Source organism: Haliotis rufescens, unplaced genomic scaffold (genome assembly GCF_023055435.1).
Source record: "Haliotis rufescens isolate VD_foot unplaced genomic scaffold, xgHalRufe1.0.p SCAF_12, whole genome shotgun sequence".
NCBI classification, from domain to species: domain Eukaryota; kingdom Metazoa; phylum Mollusca; class Gastropoda; order Lepetellida; family Haliotidae; genus Haliotis; species Haliotis rufescens.
In genome coordinates this window covers 18,727,063-18,750,069 of record NW_025963802.1, presented here as the reverse complement: position 1 = coordinate 18,750,069, position 23,007 = coordinate 18,727,063, and the positions used below count along the sequence as shown (strand labels likewise).

Genomic DNA, 23,007 nt, shown 5'->3' with positions numbered 1-23,007 from the left:
ATCTGGATATGATGACATACAATCTCCAGTTTGTCTGGCCCTGACACGATTGTTTACATGCAGAAGGGACATAACTGAAATGTAGTTGACTGCGGCATAAAATGACATTTAACCTCTCACACTCACCAGACTAAAAAAACAAACCAAAACCACCCGATAGCCTTAAAAAACGTTGCTAAGAGACACATGGGGTTCTGGTATCTGCCCCGGAATCCGACGTTTGAAGATGATGGCGCAGGTCAGAGGACAAGACACGACTCAACAACTGACAGAACTTTATTGTAGTGTTATTACACAAGGTCAGAGCGGTACCGTTAGTGACTGGGGTGGGGGTGGGGGTGGGGGTGGGGGTGGGGGTGGGGTGGGGCTAGGGAAGCTCATGCTCACAAAATAACCTGTAGAACATTATCAAAGTTATCTTCGTTTGTGAATAAACTACCAAAGTGAAATACCAAAAATAGTGTTAGATTATTTGTTAAACAAACAACTTGTAAACTTCGAAATCAAGCTTTTCATATATTAACACATCACATAAGTTGTCTGTCGACATGTGTGCTGGCAAATCCATGAATAAACCATGACAGGTGCTAGGAGTTCTCTCCCCTTGGTGTACCCCCCACCCAGACAATAACTGGGCAGGGTCTGAATTCTATCGACTCCTTATAAAGGATGTCAGGATTATAAATGACACACAATAATCATAGTTCTTTCATAAAAAAAGAATTAGTAGAAGCCATTCTTAAGAACACACTAACGGTTATTAAATCACAACTACCCAGTACACAGGGGAGAGAACTCAAATAATCTACATGCACTTGGAACTCATCGGGAGATATCGGTCTCCGTGTGGTAAACAGGACTACAAACGTTATCAGCCGAGGTGATCCGAATGCGCTATGTGGTATCTCCGAGATGGCACATTCGGTATATTGTAAGAATTATTCGTGATCGTAGTTCACGACTATATTATAATAAAGTCTGAGTATCACCGATTCGAGATTAGGCTCGATGTCATGGAATGCAATCTGCTCGTGCTCAAGCACGTGTTTTATTGGCAAGTGTCTATAAGTCACGTGATCACAAGGTACAATTGAATGTTCAGTAAGTGTCTTCACCCTGCGACATAAGAGGTCATACCCGTGCGATAACATATCCACAGGTTTAGTTTTTGACATGTGTGGAGTCTCGTCCTTTCACGTGAGAGGACATCGGACAAACATGGCGGTTCACGTGTTGTGTGGCGCGTGGTCCACGTGAACTTCCGGCAGCGCGAGATGTGGCGTGTGGTGCCTCGGCTGTCATACCCTTGAGTTACTGGTACTTACTTCGACAAACTCACTGGTACTAAAGTCTGATGTCCGATGCCTGTCACGCGAGTCCTCATGTCATTCCGACACCTGTGTATTCCCCGTTATAACGCTTTCTTCATATTCGCTTATACCGCGGCAGATCTTGCACATGAATATTCTCCTGAAGGCGAACTTGAAGTTCCTATTGAATTTATAGTAAAGAAACGGGTTCATCATTGAGTTGAGGTATCCTAGCCACAGGGCCACTGCCCAGGGGGTGTAGGGGATTTTGTATCCTATGATGGGATCGAAGATGTTAAAGATGAAAAAAGGGAACCAGCAGACACTAAAACATCCCATGATGATACTCAGCGTCTTGGCTGCTTTTGTCTCCTGTTTAAATTTCCCCTTCCCTTTGTGATGTTTATGGAGAGACGTATCAAGACTCCGGATCTGCATGGCTTGCCGTCGCGCCGCCAGGTAGATCTTCCAGTTACACACGCCCATGAAAACAACGGGAATGTAAAACGCTATAGCTGAGCAGATGAGAGCGAAGGGTATGTTCACAAAGAAGGGACAAGCGTTTAGTTCTGGAGGGGCTGCACAGTCCAAGAACTCCTCGATCCCGATCTGATTCCATTTGTTCATGATGGGAACAAACGAGATGAAGATGGGAACGACCCAGCATATGAACAGCATGACCGCAACCACCCGCCATGTCATGCGTTCGTGAAGGAATGGCCGGCAGATTGCGAGGTAACGGTCTATGGCCATACATGAGAGGTGGAATATGGAGACAGTGCACAACATCACGTCCATGCTGGTGACAATGGTACAAAACGTATTTCCCAGCATCCATTCCTTGTTGGTAAGCTGTTGGTATATCCCAAACGGCATCACGCATAAGGCAACACTCATATCCGCCACTGCCAACGAGACGACAAACGCGTTAGTTATGTTCCGGAGGCGTCGGTGGGTGACAACAGCGACGATGGTAATGGCGTTTCCGGCTATTGTCATCACCGGGATGAACACCAAGATGGTAGCGATGGTGTAGCGTCCAGCGGCGTCGAACATGGGCGGCGGACCGGCTTTGTCCGCCATGATCTCATCACAGGTTATGTTTGACATTTTATCCAGTATCGTTGTTTTTATTTATAAGTGACACATCTGCTGTATATTTCAAAAAAGATGTTTCACAGGTCCTAGGGCAAAGTCACAACGTTCTCACAACTTTAAGTACAAGTCCATAAAACCATTATTGCACTTCTCCGCCCCGACCATATCAAGGCACTTCCTCAACTAGGATATCACCTCCTCCGTTTTCCGAGTCTCGTATGCGTGTAAGTAATGTAAAGTAACGCAGCTAACAAGATCCCCTTGACTTTTGATCCAAGCCAGTTAATCGTGTTAGCTTAGGCTAACAAACCCCCTTTAGTTCTGTTTCCAGTAATGCGACAGTTACAGTCTAAATACGACCTGTCTATACTATAAATATACACTAGAGCTTACGTTGAATCTAACGCCACAACCATCAGACTGATCCACACTGAACGACGGCTCCCGGGATGTCTTTACCTCCGCGGCAGATTTCTATACACAGCTTTCACTACACTGCACAATCCGGAAATGAAACTTTTTAATATTTGACCAACATCCGTTAAGGTCCCAGCACGTTTGCGTCGCCGACACACGCAGCAGATAAATCTTGTGACTTCAAGACACTAGTATTCAGCAGAGCTCTTCGTGAAGTGGCAGCTTCTGTGCCCTGGCGTCACACGAGGTATCCACGAGAGTCAAAACACCATTCCGTGTTTCGGGGGCGGGTCCCCGGCGCTTTGGTGTTCTCTGTCTTCCATATTTGGGCATGCAGCAGCGTTGACGACACACCTTTACTCGTAGACCATTATAACCTGAAATGAAACAAAAGCACATCAACAAACATGTACTTCAAGATCCATTCATCGAAAAACAAAATATAATGCTGACGAAGCTTTTAACTTAAGTTGCTGCACGTACTACACTGTTGGTACCAACAGATGATAAGGCTTTGGTTTTAAAAAAAACCCTCTTTGAAATCAAAAATAACTCTCGAAACTGATGTAAAGTCTGAAAAAAAGAACAGTACATTAAGAGAGAGAGACACGGTCAATACACTGGTCGAAGTCAGAGCCGACTATGAATGGTTGTCGACCGGTCAAACAACCTCTACCTGCCTTGAAGATCAATAACACCAAGAACGCCGTGTCAGGTGTTGGCATCAGACGCGCCAAGCCTCTGTCGGTGACGTCGTGTTTACAACGCCGTCCCCGACTCCGCCACAAGATATGGAGTTATGTAATAGAGATTTAGATGTGTCGGAACAACACAAACACGGAGATTGATTTCAGAATAGCTAATGTCATGGCCCGTTAATCCGTCCTGAAAGATCCCCTCCATCACAGACGCTAGTACAAGATGTCAATAAGATTGAACGAGAGTTTACTCGTTATTACTAGATGGCAGAAATCCTTGCGTGGGAACGTTTCATTCTATAAGAAACTAAGCACCGCGGGCTTACCTTTGGAATCGCCTGGTTACTACGTAAATAGCTTGCCGTATCAGGTGGTCCCATCAAAAGAGTTGCATTTCCTCCTATTGATAACATTGTTACTTTCATTTAATCTATAAATACCCATGCTTAAAGGTTAATGAATCTACCTGCGTAGATGACCATCTTCTTAGGATCTTTACAGGGCTCATACAATGTTGAAATCGCCGTTTTGCGTAATAGACTGCCACAAATAACTAACCAAAACACAAATAGTGCAGTCATGCATTAAAACAACCGGATTCCAGTCAAAGCACCAGTCGCATAAACAAAAACATAACCCGACCCTTTGAACTGCCGCCTTGTATGCCCTTCCGTATCTTAAGAGCTTATGGACAGGCCTTCTACGGTATATCTGCTTTAAATCTGTAAAGTACGTGGAAATCAACATGTTAATTGACATCATTGATTACCACTCCTCCCCCCTCATCCATCCCCCTCATCCACCCACCATGTTGTTGCAAACACCTACGCAGTGGGAAACAAAAGTACAGTGTATTTATAAAGGTCTGAATATGATATAAATGGTGTTTGATAAGGTAAAAGAAGGCATGATGTCCCATGACTTGATGGATAAGTTTGATAAGGTTAATGTATACTTTGGATGGATTCCGAACAGTATACGTTTCATTTTCATATGTTCCTTATTTCTTTAAATGTTACATTGGAATTTTTAAACAGGAACTATATGATATCAGTAGAGTAAAATGTCAATTTTGTTTGTTGTTTAACGTCACACTCAGCAATATTCCAGCTGCATGACGGCGTAAATAATCGAGTACGGACAAGACAATCCAGTGATTGACATCATGAGCATCGATCTACGCAATTGGGACACGATGATATGCATCAACCAAGTCAACGTGCCTGACCACCCGATCCCGTTAGTCGTCTCTTACGACCATCATGGGTTACTGAAGACCTATTCTACCTGGGTATTCACGGGTGGCCACTTGCAATTTCATAACTATGTAGTACATCCAGTGGACTCATTGCTCATAACGTTATTACTGCACTGTGGTCACGTGCACATAATAGTTTCAGCATAGAAATTAGGTTAGCGACTTATCAAACTAAAGGTTGTCGACTTATCACATATAACAAGAGATTCGAACCAATCTTACAGCATCCCCAAATCTTCAGAATATTTGCCTTTTCTTCCTGCAGCTAAACAATAGTAACAAACACATTCCAGAAAAAAAATGTCTAATATCACAACAATCCTGTGTTGGTTAAGATAAAGTGTCTAGATAAATTACGACAACACGGATATTGTCAGGCAAGTCTACCGGGATCGGGTGGTCAGGCTCGCTGACCTGCTTGATGCATGTCATCGTATCACAATTGCGTAGATCGGTACACATGATATCAATCACTGGATTGCCTGGTCCAGATTATTTCCGGACCACCGTCATGTAGCTGGAATATAGTTGAGTGCGACGTCAAACAAACAAACAAACAAACAAACAAACAAACAAACAAACCTTCCTTCCTGTATCTGTAAAGATGTGAGGTTACTCGTACATTCCAAATCAGGCCTTTACCTCATCATGCGATATGTATCAATAACCGACACCAGGCAAAAAACACCATACATAAAAAAATATATCCAAAGTGCGGCACCAGGTGACACACCTCTCGAATGAGGTCGGGAAAGGTAATCCCTGTTTCTGATCTCTCCAGTATTGGAAAAGTGAGACGTTACGGGCACTTCATATGGAAGTGTGACCCCTCAAATGCCAGTCCGCTCGATGCCCGAGGAGTTCCCCTTCGACGAGTAAAGAAGCTGGACCACATTCAAGGCACATATAACGGTACATGTGCCCAGTGAATAGCGGAAGGTACGAAAAGAGTGAGTGGGTGAGTTGGGTTTAACTGCTTTGAACAGTAAAATCACGGTTACTCAGCTTAATTTTGAAATGGAGCCCAAAGTGTCGCAGGGTTAAGCCAACACCCCACCCTAACCCCGTGAAGACCTGGGTTCGAATTCATCTTCAGCAACCCATGTTTGTCGTAAGAATCGAATAACGGATCGGGGATCGGGCTCGCCGACTTTGTTGATGCATGTCATCGTATCCCAGTTGCGTAGATCAATGTGTATGACGTCAATCATAGGTTTGGCTGTTCTAGACTCGATTTTTCACAAACCGCCGTCATAAGGTTACATTTCAATCCGGTGGCACTGTTAAATGGACAAGTCAACCCTCCCCTCTCCCAGTAAGACCAGTAATCAGATGACAAGTGGCAGATGCTACACGTAACTAACAATGAAACATGGTTCTGATATACAATATTTTTAAACTTGTATACATCAATAGACAATGAGAAAGAGCACAGCCGTTGAAACACACCTGTCACAACTACCAGCAACACAATAGGATCGTTGACAAGAGTTTATATATTATGTTCTGTGTTCAAAATATGTGGGAACCCTGACAATACACGAATAACATTTTCTTCATGAAGTATTCTTTTGTGGGTTGACAAGACAGTGACAGTATTATAACAGCTCCACGAAATACGATCTCAATATAAAAAATAACTAAATACATTAAGCATGAATTATGTATGCTTAATCTAAATATGTGTCATGCTCGTTGTCATTTGATATTAATTGATTTGGGCCAATCCATCAATCTTTGATTAAAATAAAGCACATTTTTCACTGCAATAAAAAACATTGATTCAGGTAAAGCTATCATGAATGATTAACAAAGCAGAATATATAATATTAAATATGGTCAATACGTCAACTATCACCATACTACTATTAATAATATTCATCACAACCACAATGTTCATGATGATGATAATCATCGCCATCAACCGTCATCATTATCTGGTTGGGAAACATACACACATTTAAAAGCATGTCATGAATTAGTGGATGGAGTTTATTACCTTATGAGTCAAGTCGATTCAGGGTAAGAATACAGGTCTCCAGCAACCTATGCTTGTCATTAGAGGCGAGTATATGGATCGTGTGGTCAGGCTCGGTGTCTCGGCTGATCGGATGTCATCGTGTCCCACTTACGTAGATCGATGCTCACTATAGCAATGACTGAATTGTCTGGTCCAGACTCAGAAGCCAGTAGACACTCACAGCACGTGCCCCGGTGGAGCTTAACAATACATTAAAACAGCCAGTTGCCTTGGTACAGGTCAACAATAGATTTCAACACCACACTAGTGAATGTAGTGAATGGGCGAGCGGTTTTATGTCCCTTTTCGCCACGGAGGGGACACTGGAAATGGGCTTCACACATTGTACCCATGTTGGGAATAGAACCCGGTCCTTCGGCGTAACGAGCGAACGCTTTAACCACTGGGCTACCCCACCGCCCCTGCCTCAGTGAAGGTTAAGGATACACTAAAATATTACAAATATCTTAGTGGAGTCAACAAGGCACTAAAACAGCCAGTTGCCTCAGTCCAGGTCAGCAATAGACTTCCACACGTATCCAAGCGTAGGTTAAAATACACTTGCACATTACATATATCACAACAATGGTCAACAAATCACTCAAACATCCCACTTGTCTGGGAGGACACACGACAGGTATCACGTACATGCATGACAGACAAGCAGGAAGCGATCGCTCCACAGGGGAAGGCAGGTATACCTGTAGGTACTGTCGTCTACCTGATGTAGTGTGTGTAGTTAATGTTGTTGACGGTAGCACGGAATAACAAACGCAAATCGAGCTCCTTGTTTGACAAATTGCCACAGAGATACGGGTGAAATAGTAGCATATGCTCCATAACTTATTCATGTGGTACGTTTATACACTGACAAGGGAATTAATCATGTTACACAGCTGTCTCCCTGCGTAAAATAATCCCATAGATGAGATGTCAAACTGAATGTCGCACAATGCGAACCACTCGGTCAGCACATTTGTGAAATCAGAGTACTTGGGCACTAACAGCTTTAGCCATACCACGACATTGCTCTGGGGAGTAGGCACTGAAGGCACTGTCGAGTCCTTCGCGGGTGTAGTCGACTGGCCTGAAAAGTGAAACAGAAAGCATTCTGTTTGCTGCTCAGGACCTGTCATAGTCCTGCACCATGACCGTGGAATATATTTATTTTATGAAAAAAATAAATCTAGAAACGCATACAAAAGCAAGTCTAGCCAGCTCAAGCTACATGTAGCTCTATTCCACAAAAATCAGCATAGGGAATTTTTTTATTTTTAGAGTCAAGAAGGATATTGTGTAACATGAGATTTCAGAGACTAAATGTTAGTCTAGACATGTCACTTCCCACTCGAAAACGTCACTGTGTGTTTTGCACTCAAACAACAGACCAAACAGCAGCCCCATTTAACACACGGATGAGCTATAGACGAGCATATTGGTCCCGATGCAAAGTTATGTATATGATTTAATAATTATAATTCTACAAAGAGAAAACACGAGTTTTAGAGGAACCAACAATATACCCCCCCCCCCCCCGGTCCCATCAGCATCTCGCACTCCTCATCTCAAACCATGCACTCGTTTTTTTCTCCATACGTCATACACTATACTTAATAATCAATACACAAAACACCATATGGTATACTCCATACATCATTCACATATTCCATTCTACACTCCATACTATAGATACCATACTCGATACACCATTGTATGCCCTATATTCCATACTCTAGATTAATAATAATAATAAGAATCATGTCAGACTATACATCCCACAACCCTCACTCATCCCTCAATCGGACAGCCTCCGTGGTCTAGTGGTAGAGCGTCCGCCCGGAGAGCGGAAGGTCCGGGGTTTGATCCCCGGCCGCGTCATACCAAAAGACGTTAAAAGATGGTACTTGTTGTTACCCTGTTACCCTGGCGCTCGGCATTAAAGGGCTAAAACAAGGACTGGTCGGCTCGGAGTATACTGTGTCTGAGTGGGGTATTCATGTTAAACTGCAGCGTGGTATCTCAGTGAGCTAGCACTATAAATCGGCATCAGTCCGGACTAGTACAAGCAGCCACACACACACGAACCTGCATGTCGCTATATAAGTGCAATAATCTTGGACGCGACGTTAAACCCCATTTCACCTCACCTCACCTCATCCCTCAATCGCTTATATTTACCAATTATAATGGGGCGGGGGGTGGTTTGATTGAGGTAGAGGTCTTCATGATATATTTGCATTGTGCACTTTTGCACACATTTATTCGTCTAATGATCCTCTTGTGGAGCATGGCAATACTCATGATAAAAACAAGACATTCCGCAGTGTTCTTAAACTTAATGTCAATGTTGATTTTGTTGATGGTTCTGTACTGCTGGACAGTACAGGAAGGAGTGTCAACCAATCTTCATGATATATTTGCATTGTGCACTTTTGCACACATTTATTTGTCTGATGATCTTCTTGTTAAGCATCTCAATACTCAAGACATCCCTCAGTGTTCTAAAACTGGAACTTAATCTTAATGTCAATGTTGATTTTGTTGATGGTTCTGTACTGCTGGACAGTACAGAAATAAGAGTCAGCCAAACGAAGTGCCATATCGAACCGGCCCAGACTCTGCACGACCACTGCATCGAGTTTATGTGCAGTGTGATGAGAAGCAAACCTGAAGAGTCATTCGTTTGGATGAAGCCGTCTGGCCTGAAAAGTGAAACAGAAGGTTTTCTGTGTTCCTGCTCAGGGCCAGTCACTCTCCACTCGAAACCATCAATGTGTGATTTTGCATCAAATATGCATGTGAATATGAAATGAAGACAATGCAGTGAATTTAATGAGACTGACAAACACATTGTCAGTGGATACCAAGCTTTGGCACAAACACAGTGTCTTAAACGACATGATGGTGTAGCTCGATCATTTTATTACTGTCTTCGCCATGCTTGTGGTTTCGACACAGAGGTCCACCCATGGTACGACCCGGAATATGTAGAGGGCGTCATGGAAAATGATAAATACAAAATTCTTTGGAATAGGCCCATTTACAGCCTTAGACGTATCCAGGCCAACAAACCTGATCTTGTCCTTTTTGATAAATCCTATGCAATAATTTATATCATTGAATTTTCTGTCCCCTTTGACACTAATGTGATTGACAAGACTGAGGAAAAACATGGCAAATATGCGGACCTCGCTTTCGAACTGTCACGCTTGCATCCCAAGTACCAAGTTGTCCGACTCCCCATTGTTCTCGGTGCCTTAGGTTTGGTACCTCCCAATCTGTTGACTGACATTGGGAGAGTACCCGGGTTTGCTTAAAGGAATACAGCACTTCTGACAATCCTGGTAATGCAGAAGGCTGCAGTGTTGGGGAGTCTTCACATTCTCCGAAAAGTTCTGGGTGGGTTTGACTAGGCAGCGCTTCCTGGGAGAAGTCCCATTCGCTGTCTGGGCTGCGTGTAGAGGGGGCAAGGGCCCTGAGCTGATGATAAGCCCAACCAGCCTGACTGTGCCAGGATCACCCAAACCCTCTTTGCTGCATTTAATATTTTAATCTGTAAATAATAATAATAATAAAAATAATAATAATAATAATAATAATTATAAAAATTAACTACTACTACTATTACTACTACTACTAAAAAGATATCAATAAAAAGCAAACTTTGCACAATATTACCTCGCTGTGCGGGGTCAGTGTAAATTCCACTTGTATTCCCAGATTCCTTGGGAGTATACAAACCATATCCCTCCCGTCCACCCCCCCCCCCCCCCCCACCCCACCCCACCCCATACTTACTACAAGGAGACAGACACAACCACACTCACACGAACTCACACAAACTTCAGCAATCTGAATCAAATCTTGTGAAATCAATTTCATCAAGCACAGAATATAAACACAACTGCTATACGTCCAACCTCTATCCCCAACGTGATCAACAGCAACATCGACAAATACCTTCACTGCTACAACCGTCGCCGATGTCGTGACCCTCCGCAGTGTCCAGTAACGGCTGCTGTAGCTGCCGCCGTCCTCAGCCCAGTCCCACTGGTGATGCGCTTGTCCAACACAACTACAGACTTCCTTCCACGGCGGTACAACCCACACTACACATCCTATCGATAATTCAACACTCAAGTATACACCCTTGTCTATCGGAATCCTGTAAGTGATCGTAGCAACTCACTCAAACGGCTGTTTTGAATCGACCGCTAAGGTGGATTTATTCTATATTTAGCCATTCAACTTCATCGTGAGAAATTCATAATCTATTATTGATTACCACGGAAATCGATGCTACCTGGAAATTGAATTGTGTGTCGGAAAAAACGTAGACGGGAAGGAATGGATAAACTGACTTCTTACTCACGTCAACGGAGAACCGAACGGTCCTTTGTTTGACTTCATACGTGAAAACACATAGACCTACATATAGTATACGGTCTTATTCACGCAGCAAGGGATATAACTGGTTGAAATAATAGGGAAACAGTTAGATATGAGGCCAATTCGCTTCGTCTTTTGACACCCAGGATCATAGTCGTGGGTTCGAATCCCAGATTTACCATAATCATCAAACCATGGTCTGTCTACACCATCCAAACCCTCTTAGGGTTTACCAAAGATGCAGGTTTAACGACCGCGACCTGTACGTTTTCGGCTTCTCCATCATATTAAGCTGGGATGCTGGATATGAATGTATTCCATTTGAAGAGACGTTTAACCGAATTCACACACTAATTACACACACCATCGACCGCTCATGCGTTCCAGGTAAGTTACGGCTCGTGTGTACAAGCCTGATGTAATGAAAAACGTATGCATTCAGAACGGCCAAACACCCGCCCACCCGGTTCCTCCACCCGATCAAGCATACACTTGTCAATTAGATAAACTACCCACCCACACAGATATCGTTTACCCGATGGTATGCTTGGAGAATGTCAAAGATCCTGTCTCGAATGAGCTGGTTGTTATCTTAGAACGGGAATTCTTTAGGACCGACAATCAATTATGTTGAACACAGGGTAGATTAGTCTGTCTATACTACTCGCAACAAGTTAAGCACCACCGGATTCTTTCATAATACTACAGTTAATCTGTCTTGCCATGTCAGATTAACTCTTGTAATATCAAAGAATCGGGTGGCCTTTAACTTATTTTGATGAACATTTGACCCCATCCTCTTTTATGAGAGTAGCTTTGTGGTGATATAAAACAACATTGGCTATGGCGGTCTAATGTTACCAATAACACATAAAGTTGTAGTGACGTCATGAACAACGAATAGCGTCATAAAACCATTCATATGATAAACGCTACCAAATACCATTTCGCAAATATTAAAAAATAAAACAGTTGGTGTAAATCTACCAATCAGAGTCGAGTAAGATAAATATGACAGACGTACCGTAAATAACATCCCATATATAATGAATCCTATTGGTAATACGTAGCGAAAACAGTGGTATGGAATACATCAATGGAATCCCCTCGAACAACACGTTACTATGCATGAATCAAGACCCGGGAGCAACTCGGTCTTTCTCTCTTCACAAAGCGACCTCAAGTAGTCCAAGTCTATGGAATTGGAGTGACGGTAGTTGTAGCTTTGTTGGACGACCTAGTTCTTCAGTTCAACTGTGGTTTTTGAGGAACAAGCAACGTGTGTCAGACGAGCCTTGTTTAGAAGAGAAACTAGTATTCATCCACGCAAAAGCGTAGCTACACACAAGACAGCGATGTTTGTTTCAAACTAGGTTTCCGTTATCTTACAATCAGATAAATAAATAATCATATCTTTCGGAAAGGAACGCCGACACACATTCCATCGTATTAAAAACGTGGGTCTCAAATCTTTATTGGGTGAGTGTGGAAAATTGATTTTAAGATCAAAGATATAGCCTGTCTGGTGACTGTCCCGTAAACATTCCCGTAATTATCGATACTGAAACGAGAAATTCCTCAAAAATAAATAGAACAAGCAGATAATATCGATCTGATCTTCGTAATGACAATCAAAATACAAGTAGAAAGTTCAGAACGCGGAGAGGTGACTCGGTGCTCCTTGCCAAGGTCACAGCTGTCTCACTGCTTGTCGCGAACACAAGGGAAAACACACGGTTCAAAAACATCAATATATATTTTAGCACAAATAAAATCCATCCTCGGTGTTGTGCTTGTCAACAATCAACATGCATCATGTGACATAAATGCTCTCTGCTTTATTCATGAAATGATGATGAAATGAAAGAACAACCATTGAACTCCATTGAAGTTATGAATGACCTCGCGCTGTGACTATATTGACGTCATGAATACATCACGTTGTGACTACCTTGACATTGTGAATGACCTAGCGCTGTGACTATATTGACGTTATGAATGACCTCGCGCTGTGAGTATATTGACGTTATGAATGACCTCGCGCTGTGACTACCTTGACGTTGTGAATGACCTAGCGCTGTGACTATATTTATGTTATGAATACCTCGTGTTGTGACAACCTTGACATTGTAAATGACCATGCGCTGTGACTACCCAAATGTTCTGAATGACCTAGCGCTGTGACTATATTTATGTTATGAATACCTCGTGTTGTGACAACCTTGACATTGTAAATGACCATGCGCTGTGACTACCCAGATGTTCTGAATGACCTAGCGCTGTGACTTCTTTGACGTTCTCAATGACCTCGCGCTGTGACTACCTTGACATTATGAATACCTCGCGTTGTGACTACCTTGACGTTGTGAATGACCTCGCGCTGTGACTACCTTGACGTTGTGAAAGACCTCGCGCTATGACCACCTTGACGTTGCGAATGACCTCGCGCTGTGACTACCTTGACGTTGTGAATGACCTCGTGCTGTGACTACCTAGAAGTTATGAATGACCTAGCGTGACTACCTTGACGTTGTGAGGTGAGGTGAAATGATGTTTCACGTCGCGTTATATGCACTCATATAGCGACGTACCTGCATATGTGTGTGTGTGTGTGTGCGTGTGTGCGTGCGTGCGTGCGCGCGCGCGCGCATTTGTGTGATTGTACTAGTCCGGACTAATGCCGATTTTGTAGTGCCAGCTCACTGAGATACCATGCATTTAACATGATGAACCCACTCAGACACGGTATACTATCTCCGAGCGCCCAGCCCTTGTTATAGCCCCTTTATGCCGAGCGCCAGGCAGGGTAACAACAATTACCATCTTCAAACGTCTTTTCGTATGTCACGGTCGGGGATCGAAGCCTGACTTTCGGCTCTCCGGGCGAACGTTTTACCACTAGGCCACGGAGGCGGTCCCTTGACGTTGTGAATGACCTTGAGCTGCGACTACTTTGAGGTTGTGAATGACCTAACGCTATCAATACACTGACGTTACGAATAAACAAGCGCTGTCACTACCTTGACGCTATGAACGACCTAACCCCGTGACTACAGTCACGCTATGAATGACCACGAACTTCTACTACATTGACGTTACAAAGACCTAGCGCTGTCATTACCCTGGCGTTATGAATGACCTAGCGCTTCCTACTACATTGACGTTACGAATGATCTAGCGCTATGACTACACTGTGTTATGAATGGCCTAGCATTGTCTCTACCCTGATATTGTGAATGAACAAACCATGTGACTCTCGTGTGTAGTCAGAAGCCGGATACTGTGACGATACCGTAGACTATCTGGGTATTAATACTAGCATAGAACTACGTCTTGTTTAATTGTGTGACTAGTCTAATACTGTTACCCTTTACTTATCAGAATACTGATACGGCAAACCCAGTTCTGTGATTTGCGCAATGTTGTAACTTTATCTACAAGGGTCAAATAGTTTGGCATGGAGAAGACCTGTCTCGATTGTATTGGCTGTTACATCTTGCAGGTTAGCAGCAGAATAGATGTATCTCGTCAATACCTCGTTAAACTGATGTCCGCCTAAATGAGAAGCGAAGTAGCCAAGATGGAAGGCTAATTCTCTAAAGGACCGCGTCTGGCTTTTCTCATGTCTTTTAGTAGCCTGTGTTTCTGGTCTGGGGAGAACTTGATTCGCTCAATTACATAAATGAAGAAAGCACTCACGCTGATTAGCACGGCAACTCGCTCCACAAGGCCGTCATTGGTTGATTGATTTAACTTAGCGTGGTAAGTGAGGGGCGGGATGAGTTGGGGGCGACAATAAACACAAACGATTCTTGTACCAAATGCTCATTTTCCTTAACAATATATAACAGCGGTTACCCTTTATTGGCGAAAATACGATGTCTGGAGTCGCGGATATACCAAATAGGAATACAATGGCTTCCGGGTAAAACGATTGGCACCGGCGGATGAAACGCAAAAAAAACTTCAGACGAGAGTTCTAAAGCACAAACTTCCTTTTTATTTTCGCGGTGTAAATAACAGTAAATCTTGCTTACCTTGACATACATTCGCGCCGTGAGATGCATGAGCGACGGCGAGTATATTTGATATGAACACAATTCTATTTATACGTATAACGGTAAAACATTTCCTTGACGTTGACCAGCAGCATACACCGCAATCTAAGTCGGCGTTACAGTTCGATTAAGTTGATAAGGGATGAATCGAAAAGGCTCAAAGACATTAGCGAGGTGGGTGTCTCAGAAAACGAGGTATTCGTGATAGTTTCAAGTATGTTTAACGATACAAAAAATATATACAAAGATGGGTTTTTAAAAAAAAAGTATAAAAAAGTAGTTGGTATTTGCCTTATTTGCTACAATTATTGCAGTTTGTACAGTTTGTATACAATTTAAAGTTTCTGTGGGTTGCAGTCTCCCTTTAGTCTGTCCTACAGACCCTGATATAGATATATATCAAATACAGCCCATGCAAGTCTATAATGTTTGGCAAGTCTAGATTACTGCAGTATCTGAAAATGAAGAGAGTCACTGGGCTCCCTTTTATTATATTTTTATTAAGATAACTGAACAACTGTTTTTTTCTGTACGATATGTTCATTTCAGAGACTAGATGTTTGTCTAGTCTCCCTTCTCAGTTCATTTTTCCTTAATGCAGCACGGATGTATGCCATCGGCCCATACTGTATTATCCAATTATACACCTCCGTCCAGTTCATAAGATAATTGTTCTAACATTCATTGTATGGTGAATAAAGAAAAGCTAAGTTTCTTAAATCTGTTCCATCTGAAGTCGACATGAGTATCTATATAATTTACCCAGTGATGGGTGAACCTAATATTTCTGTAAAGTACATTTAGCGGAGATCCTTAGACGCATTACGTGGATTTCAGTCAGGGGCTTTGTTTTGAAGGGCAAATCAGACAACTAATACAAACGATTACTTTTGAGCGATTTGCTGTCGCGTTGGGATTCCTAGGTCCGATAGTATAGTGTGAGAGCTTACTGAGTATTGTTTTACGCCGGCGGTTAAAGGATATACCAACTACATCAGCCTGAAAGATATCAGACTGAACAGTCTATAAACTAATATGCAAAACTATTGAGGTGTACCGAACCTTCAATGCCACCATCCTTATATTATGGAACCATTATCGTTATAGAGGTTTGGGGGTACCATTACAAGCAGTAATATAGGGAATCAAACCGGGTCTTCTCGGTGACGAGCGAACGCTTTGACCAGAGAGCTACCCAAGAGCTTCTGGCCGAAATTAATTAACAAGACGCCTTATCATTTTGCAACATGTTTCTTAAAGACAGGTGATAACTCGTGGATTGTTCCTGAGAAAGGTTTTAGAAGTCGTTAAAATAAGAAAGTCTTTAATTACCAGTTCTCCCTAATTTCTACAGCAGCGAAGGGTGAGGTGAGGTGAGGTGAGGTGAGGTGAGGTGAGGTGAGGTGAAATTGGGTTTAACGTCGCGTCGTAGATTATTGCACCTATATAGCGACGTGCATGCACGTGAGTGTGTTTGTCTGTGTGGCTGCTTGTACTAGTCCGGACTGATGCCGATATATAGTGCTAGCCCGCTGAGATACCATGCCGCAGTTTAACAGGAATACCCCACTCAGACACAGTATACTGACTCCGAGCCGACCAGTCCTTGTTTAAGCCCCTTAATGCCGAGCGCCAGACAGGTGGACACAAGTACCATCTTTTAGCGTCTTTTGATCTGACGCGGCCGGGGATCGAACCCCGGACCTTCGGCTCTCCGGGCGGACGCTCTACCACTAGACCACGGAGGCGGTTAGCAGCGAAGGGGCACGGGTGGCCGAGTCATTTAAGGCTTCACTATTTCGTTAGTTAAACCCAATTCACTTACCACAGCATAAACGTGGAAGATACAAGACAAACAGAAGAGATGGGAATGTCTGCATAATGTTTGTTTGTTGTTCAACATCGTAATAATCAATATTCCAGCTATATCATGGCAGTCTGGAAACAATCGCGTCTGGACGCGACAATCCAGTGATTGATATCATGAACATCGATATACGCAATTGGAATACGATAACATGCATCAACCATGTCAGCGAGCCTGACCCCCGATGCCTGTCTGCATCATGTAATCTATCATATCTTTATTACCATCTTATAAGTGTTATTATTTCCAAGGCTGCCTTTCATCTTAAGCAATACGGCATATCTGAAATTATGTGGTTCTCATTACTTAAACTATTACAAAATCCAATCAAAACCAGTTTTCTCAGAAGCCCCGCCCCTCGCAAGCTCCTCACACCACGTGTGGTCCGTAGTTTATCCTGAAGCTTCTCTCCGTGCGCATGTGTAGATCTAAAACGAAGCAAGCCTTGCGTGCAAAATGTGCTATTTTGAGAGCCAACCTACCTTTATCTCACTGGCATATACATACATGTATGTGTTGATGTAAGAGTACATTCTCCGGGTCTTTGCCCACAGAAGTATGTGTTCCCTTTTGTTGTGCTCCTTTGAACTACAGTAAACTACGGTTTTAACGAACTTAAAGGGACCTCTAATTTCAGTTCGTTATAACCGTAGTTCGTTATAAGCACATATACAGCATAACTACAGCAAATAGTCGAGACAAAAAAGTAAGTTCGTTATATCCGTCAGTTCGTTATAAGCGTGTTCGTTATAAACGTAGTTCACTGTACATATAAAGCCAATCATCTAAAGTGCGAAAATGTTTAATTTATATTATCGAAGCGTCCATATCTTGCCACTTGATGGGGTTTAGAACTGGCTAGATTGTATCGTAACCACTTACTCGAGAGGTAATTACCGATGTTTCCGAAGAAATATATTTTTTCGGTCGGTATTTTAAGTTTTGTACTCATTAATTCACACCCAAATTCTGGTGTAATAGACCGCTTCCGTGGTCTGGTGGTAGAGCGTCCGCCCGGAGAGCAGAAGGCCCGGGGCTCGATCCCTGGCCACGTCTTACCGAAAGACGTTAAAAGGTGGTACTTTTTGTCACTCTGTCTGGTGCTCGGCATTAAGGGACTAAAACAAGGACTGGTCGGCTCGGAGTCAGTATACAGTGTCTGAGTGGGGTATTCACGTTAAACTGCGGCATGGTATCTTTGTAGTCTAACACTATAAATCGGCATCAGTCCGGACTAGTACAGACAGACAGACAGACAGACAGACACACACACACACACACACACGTGCATGCACGTCGCAATATAAATGCAATAATCTTGGACGCGACGATAAACCCCATTTCACCTCACCTTATCTGTTTTGTAATATGAATACTATTGCTGAACGTGAACTGATTTATAAATATAACGACGATGATAACGATAAATTAACAGTAATAATAAAACTTATAATGATGATAATAATAATATTACCACCACTGCGATTACTACCATAGGTCTTACTGCTAACCCGTGAAGATCCGGGTCTTCAGGAACTGCTTGGAGGCGACTAACGGGATCGGGTGGTCATGCTGGCTGACTTGGTTGATGTATGTCCTCGTATACCAATGACGTAAATCGATGCTCATGATGTCGGTCACTGGATTGTCTGGTCTGGACTTGAATATTTACATACCGCCGTGATATCGCTGGAGTATTGCTGGGTGCGGCATTAAACAACATGCAAACAAAGAACTAATTCTGCTGCTACTACTACTATTATTACTACTATCACCACCACTACTATCACAAGTACTGCTACAACCACTACAACTACTGCTAGATATACCACTATTTATGTTGTCAAGGTAATTTGTGCCTTAAATGAAGACCACATATCTTCTAACGACGTCGACTGATAGTTCAATGTGTATACTTTCAGCTTATTTATTATTCACAGGTCAACCGCTATTGTTTCAACAGTTCGTAATATTGGAGGAGTAAATTCATGGTCAGGCCTCCTTATAATTCGTCAACAACGTAAACAATCCCTGGGATGTCTTCATGTCTCTCCGACGTGTCATGTATACATAATTCTGTATGCATAATTCACACACTTTGAAACAATGGCTGTTAAAGTTAATGCAGCAAGTCAAGACAATGTTCTTGTTTTTACGACTTTCACTTCGTAGGGGAAATGCCACGCTAATAGTGAAAGACGTGACATTTCTACATTCAGTCATATGACAACCCGTCATTTAACGATGTGTAACAGTTGCGTATGAAATTCGAAGCATATTCCTAAAAGGTTAACAAATACACACCACTTATTACAAATGGTGTTGAAAACAATCTAGAATCAAAATCAACCAATGAAGTTTGAGAAAACACAGCCAGCTACTCTACGCGATTGTGTCACATCCTCACGAGAGCGACAGTGATACGGACGGCGCCTCCAAACATTAGCTGTTGCATAACACGGAAGTTAATGAAACGACCACGCTCAGTCACACTTCAGTGTACGCGGCGTATATAATGAGCATAGTTTATCAGATGAGACTACGGTGTTAAGTGTTTTGTTCAACGTAGGGAAGAAACATGGTCGAATCAATGATGCAGGGACAAACGGGAAGTGTTATGCTTGGATTAACTGTAAAATTATCCCCGTCTTGGATGGGTTAGCGTGTCCCCGCTGCATTCCGTTACGCCCGAGTCAGTATCACATTAGTCGTACATTTTGGAGTGTTAGTTTGCAAGCCTGGCTATATGTCATGACTAATGATTAAGACGACTGTTAAAAATATTTTAGGGTTTATGTTTACATCCGATTCGGAGTAAGCATTTTTTTTTAACAAGGATCGTGAGTATCATGATCGTCAATAAGTTAATGGTACGTCCCCACTACTGTGGCATTAGATACCAAGGATTGATGATGTGGGAATATAAGTTTTGTGAGCTTGTAGGTCGATATATAAGGTGAAATTTTTAGACATCGAGTATTGGTACTCCGTAAAATGATAATTGCAACATTTGATATTCACACACATAAACACACACACGAAGAAACACAAATAGACATACACAAACTACCAACACAAAATACACACACAGACACAAACAGCCATAGCACAAACACACGCCCACACACAGACACAAACACTGAAACAGACACAAACAGACATGAAGAAACACAAGCTGAAATACACACAGACATGTTCACTTCCTTACAAATACTCAGTTCACTCTCTCATTACTACCTGACTCCCAAAACGTCCGCTTACGAAACTGTTTAAACGTACCTGCTATGCATCCACGTCGAGCAAGGTTGCCTGTCAGGAAGACTGAATTGGCGTTTAACAACACTCGACTTGCACGTCACACAACTGAGCAACGGTGTCTCAAAACAACACGTGTATCTGGTTAATGCGGCCATGCGTGACATCGCACTCCTCATGTTACAAACACAAACGGCGGGCAAAAGCCTTAAGAACATATTTTCCTGTTTTCTAACAAACTAGGCGAAGAATGACGTTATGTGGATAGAAATGTTGTAACCGGAAGTCTTTGAACGTGACCGCTCTCTCACATCGAAGGAAGAAAACATGTTTTCAGGTCCTCCCGTGTACTTCCGCTTCCGGTTAGTCCGGTCTGCGTGTTAGGGCGTAATGGACCAATAAGTGTGATATGTGGAGGCCTAAAGGCAAAGCAAAATAGAGCTCGAGTTCTAATGGCCGTGTGGCTGCCTTCAACAATACACCTGCTCCAGCACAGCGGGGCTACTAAGCATGGACTACACACATAATGTAATGACCCGACCATGCATAAAAGAGATAGCAAGAGTTAGTCGATGTTACTTGGTTTGACATATTCAAAGGGTTTCATTAAAAAAGACCACGCTGATAGAAGTAATTTCTAAAACTGACCAAATTTATTATTTCCGACAAAAGAAACAAAAAGGGAACTGATGAAACGATAAATGATAAATTTAAATCGGGAGTGGTGATCAAAATCTGGTGTGTCGACCATGTTGGGCGTTACATCCATGACACCTTTATAGCATACTATTGGTTGTTGCCCTTGGTGTTGCCCGTGAATACCACTTCATGAAGCCTTGTTCACACCGTGAATACCACCTCATAAAGCCTTGTTCACACCGTGAACATCACTTCATAAAGCCTACTTCACACCGTGAATACCACTTCATAAAGCCTTGTTCACACCGTGAATACCACCTCATGAAGCCTTGTTCACACCGTGAAAACCACCTCATGAAGCCTTGTTCACACCGTGAAAACCACCTCATAAAGCCTACTTCACACCGTGAATACCACCTCATAAAGCTTTATTCACACCGTGGTGCTCGTTGGTACGGGTGGCCGAGTCATCTATGACACTGCCAGTCGCTGTGCTTAGTTGCGTCCCTTAGGCGTGTCAGAATGTTATGATCGTAGTTTCGAACCCCAGATTCGCCTTGATAATGTTTCAAGGTTTGTCAGAACCACACCCTCGTTTGTGGGTTTCACCAAAGCGGTAAACGTCTGGGAACTGCATGGCATGAACCATCAATCTGGCACTCCAGTGATCTAAGTGAAATACTTTTGTAAACGGCATTAAGGGGCTAAAAGAAGCCTATGTAAATCCAGACATATTTCAAGCATCAAGTCATACGGTTTATATTTCTGAGGAGCAAATAGCAAGGTAACATAAGACTCTATGTGTGGGCATTCTTTGTTTCATATGGATATTTGGAGTAGACAAACTTATGCCAGAGCCAATCTTAAACCAATTTTTATCAAAGTTCGATTTCAAAGAACAAATGTCAGAACACTTTCTACATCATACGCAGATCTGTCGGCTTATTTCTTATGGAAGCGCTGTCAGAAAAAGAAATGGAAGTAAATAGCCATAGAGCGCAGTGGATAAATCCCTGTATATATTGACCACAGTCGGTTCCGCAGACCCGTGCATATCAACCGTAAATCCCTTCCTTTGACAACAGGAATCCAAGGCCTATTCCTATGACTCCAAGTCTTATCTCCAGCATTAATAAGGCCTCTGGTAATACACTAGGTCGTGCATGGTCTTCAGATATGAGCTATGCTTTAAGTGCAGATAGGCTGTGTCTGGTAGAATGTATTCACAAGGCAAGATGAGGTGTCAGTGGACCATCACACGTCAGCTGAAGACAATTGCAGGTTTAGGTTGATGGAGAAAAGATAGAGCATTAGCAGACTTCTGTAAGGTTACAAACTTACGAAAATGGTTCCCAATATTGTGGTGAGTATTTGAGACATGCCACAAAAACGATTTTAACTAAGTTTGGATATGTCCGGTTTATATATTACATTCCCAGCTTATTAACATTGTCCGGATTTTAAAGAAAGATTTATCTTTTCTTGACTAAAATGTTGTAAATTAATGAGAAAATGAGGGAAAGAAAGTCTGGTGAAAAGGAGCATCTGGGACCATTTCATGTCAATGGCTAAATATGCAGAGGTTTACTGCATCGCGATTTGCTGTGCAGACTTGCGACACTCAACTTTGAGGATCCGCTCCGATTAAGACCCATGGCATGTCAACACCTATCCTCGGCCGTTGTTTCAACAAAGCGAGAAACGTCTACTTCCATCGACATTCATCAAGACACCCGCCCTGTTTTGACTGAAATGCTACGTCACTGGACGAGGAACGCTAATATCTGTTTTTGTTTATCTTAGCTACACATGATTTTAAACCTACAGTGTGGAAGGAAAACAACTCTCAGTGTTTAGTAAAAAGAAACAAACAAACATCGTCATAATACTTAAACACAAATATCTGAATTAGTTACAAGCGACAATATTAATCCTTAATTTTAATGAATATAAATAAATTAAGAATCTGTTTAAATACCAATGACCAACTCATTAAGT

At 42.5% G+C, this 23,007-nt stretch overlaps 1 protein-coding gene across 15 annotated transcripts in view; it reads right to left on the bottom strand.

Moving 5' to 3' along the window:
• Positions 1 to 350: 350 nt before the first annotated feature.
• LOC124145661 (5-hydroxytryptamine receptor 4-like) overlaps positions 351 to 23,007 on the bottom strand; it is a 123,431-nt gene continuing 100,774 nt past the window's right edge. For 13 of the 15 annotated variants that reach the window (XM_046515513.2, XM_046515515.2, XM_048393423.1 and 10 more), the window contains one exon: positions 351 to 3,202. In XM_046515513.2, the coding sequence (XP_046371469.1) occupies positions 1,386 to 2,420 (1,035 nt within the window). In that variant the 5' untranslated portion in view covers positions 2,421 to 3,202 and the 3' untranslated portion in view covers positions 351 to 1,385. Of the gene's footprint in view, positions 3,203 to 10,761; positions 10,937 to 20,394; positions 20,663 to 23,007 lie in introns of those variants that run through there. The other 2 variants (XM_046515523.2, XM_046515525.2) reach the window with 2 other exon arrangements.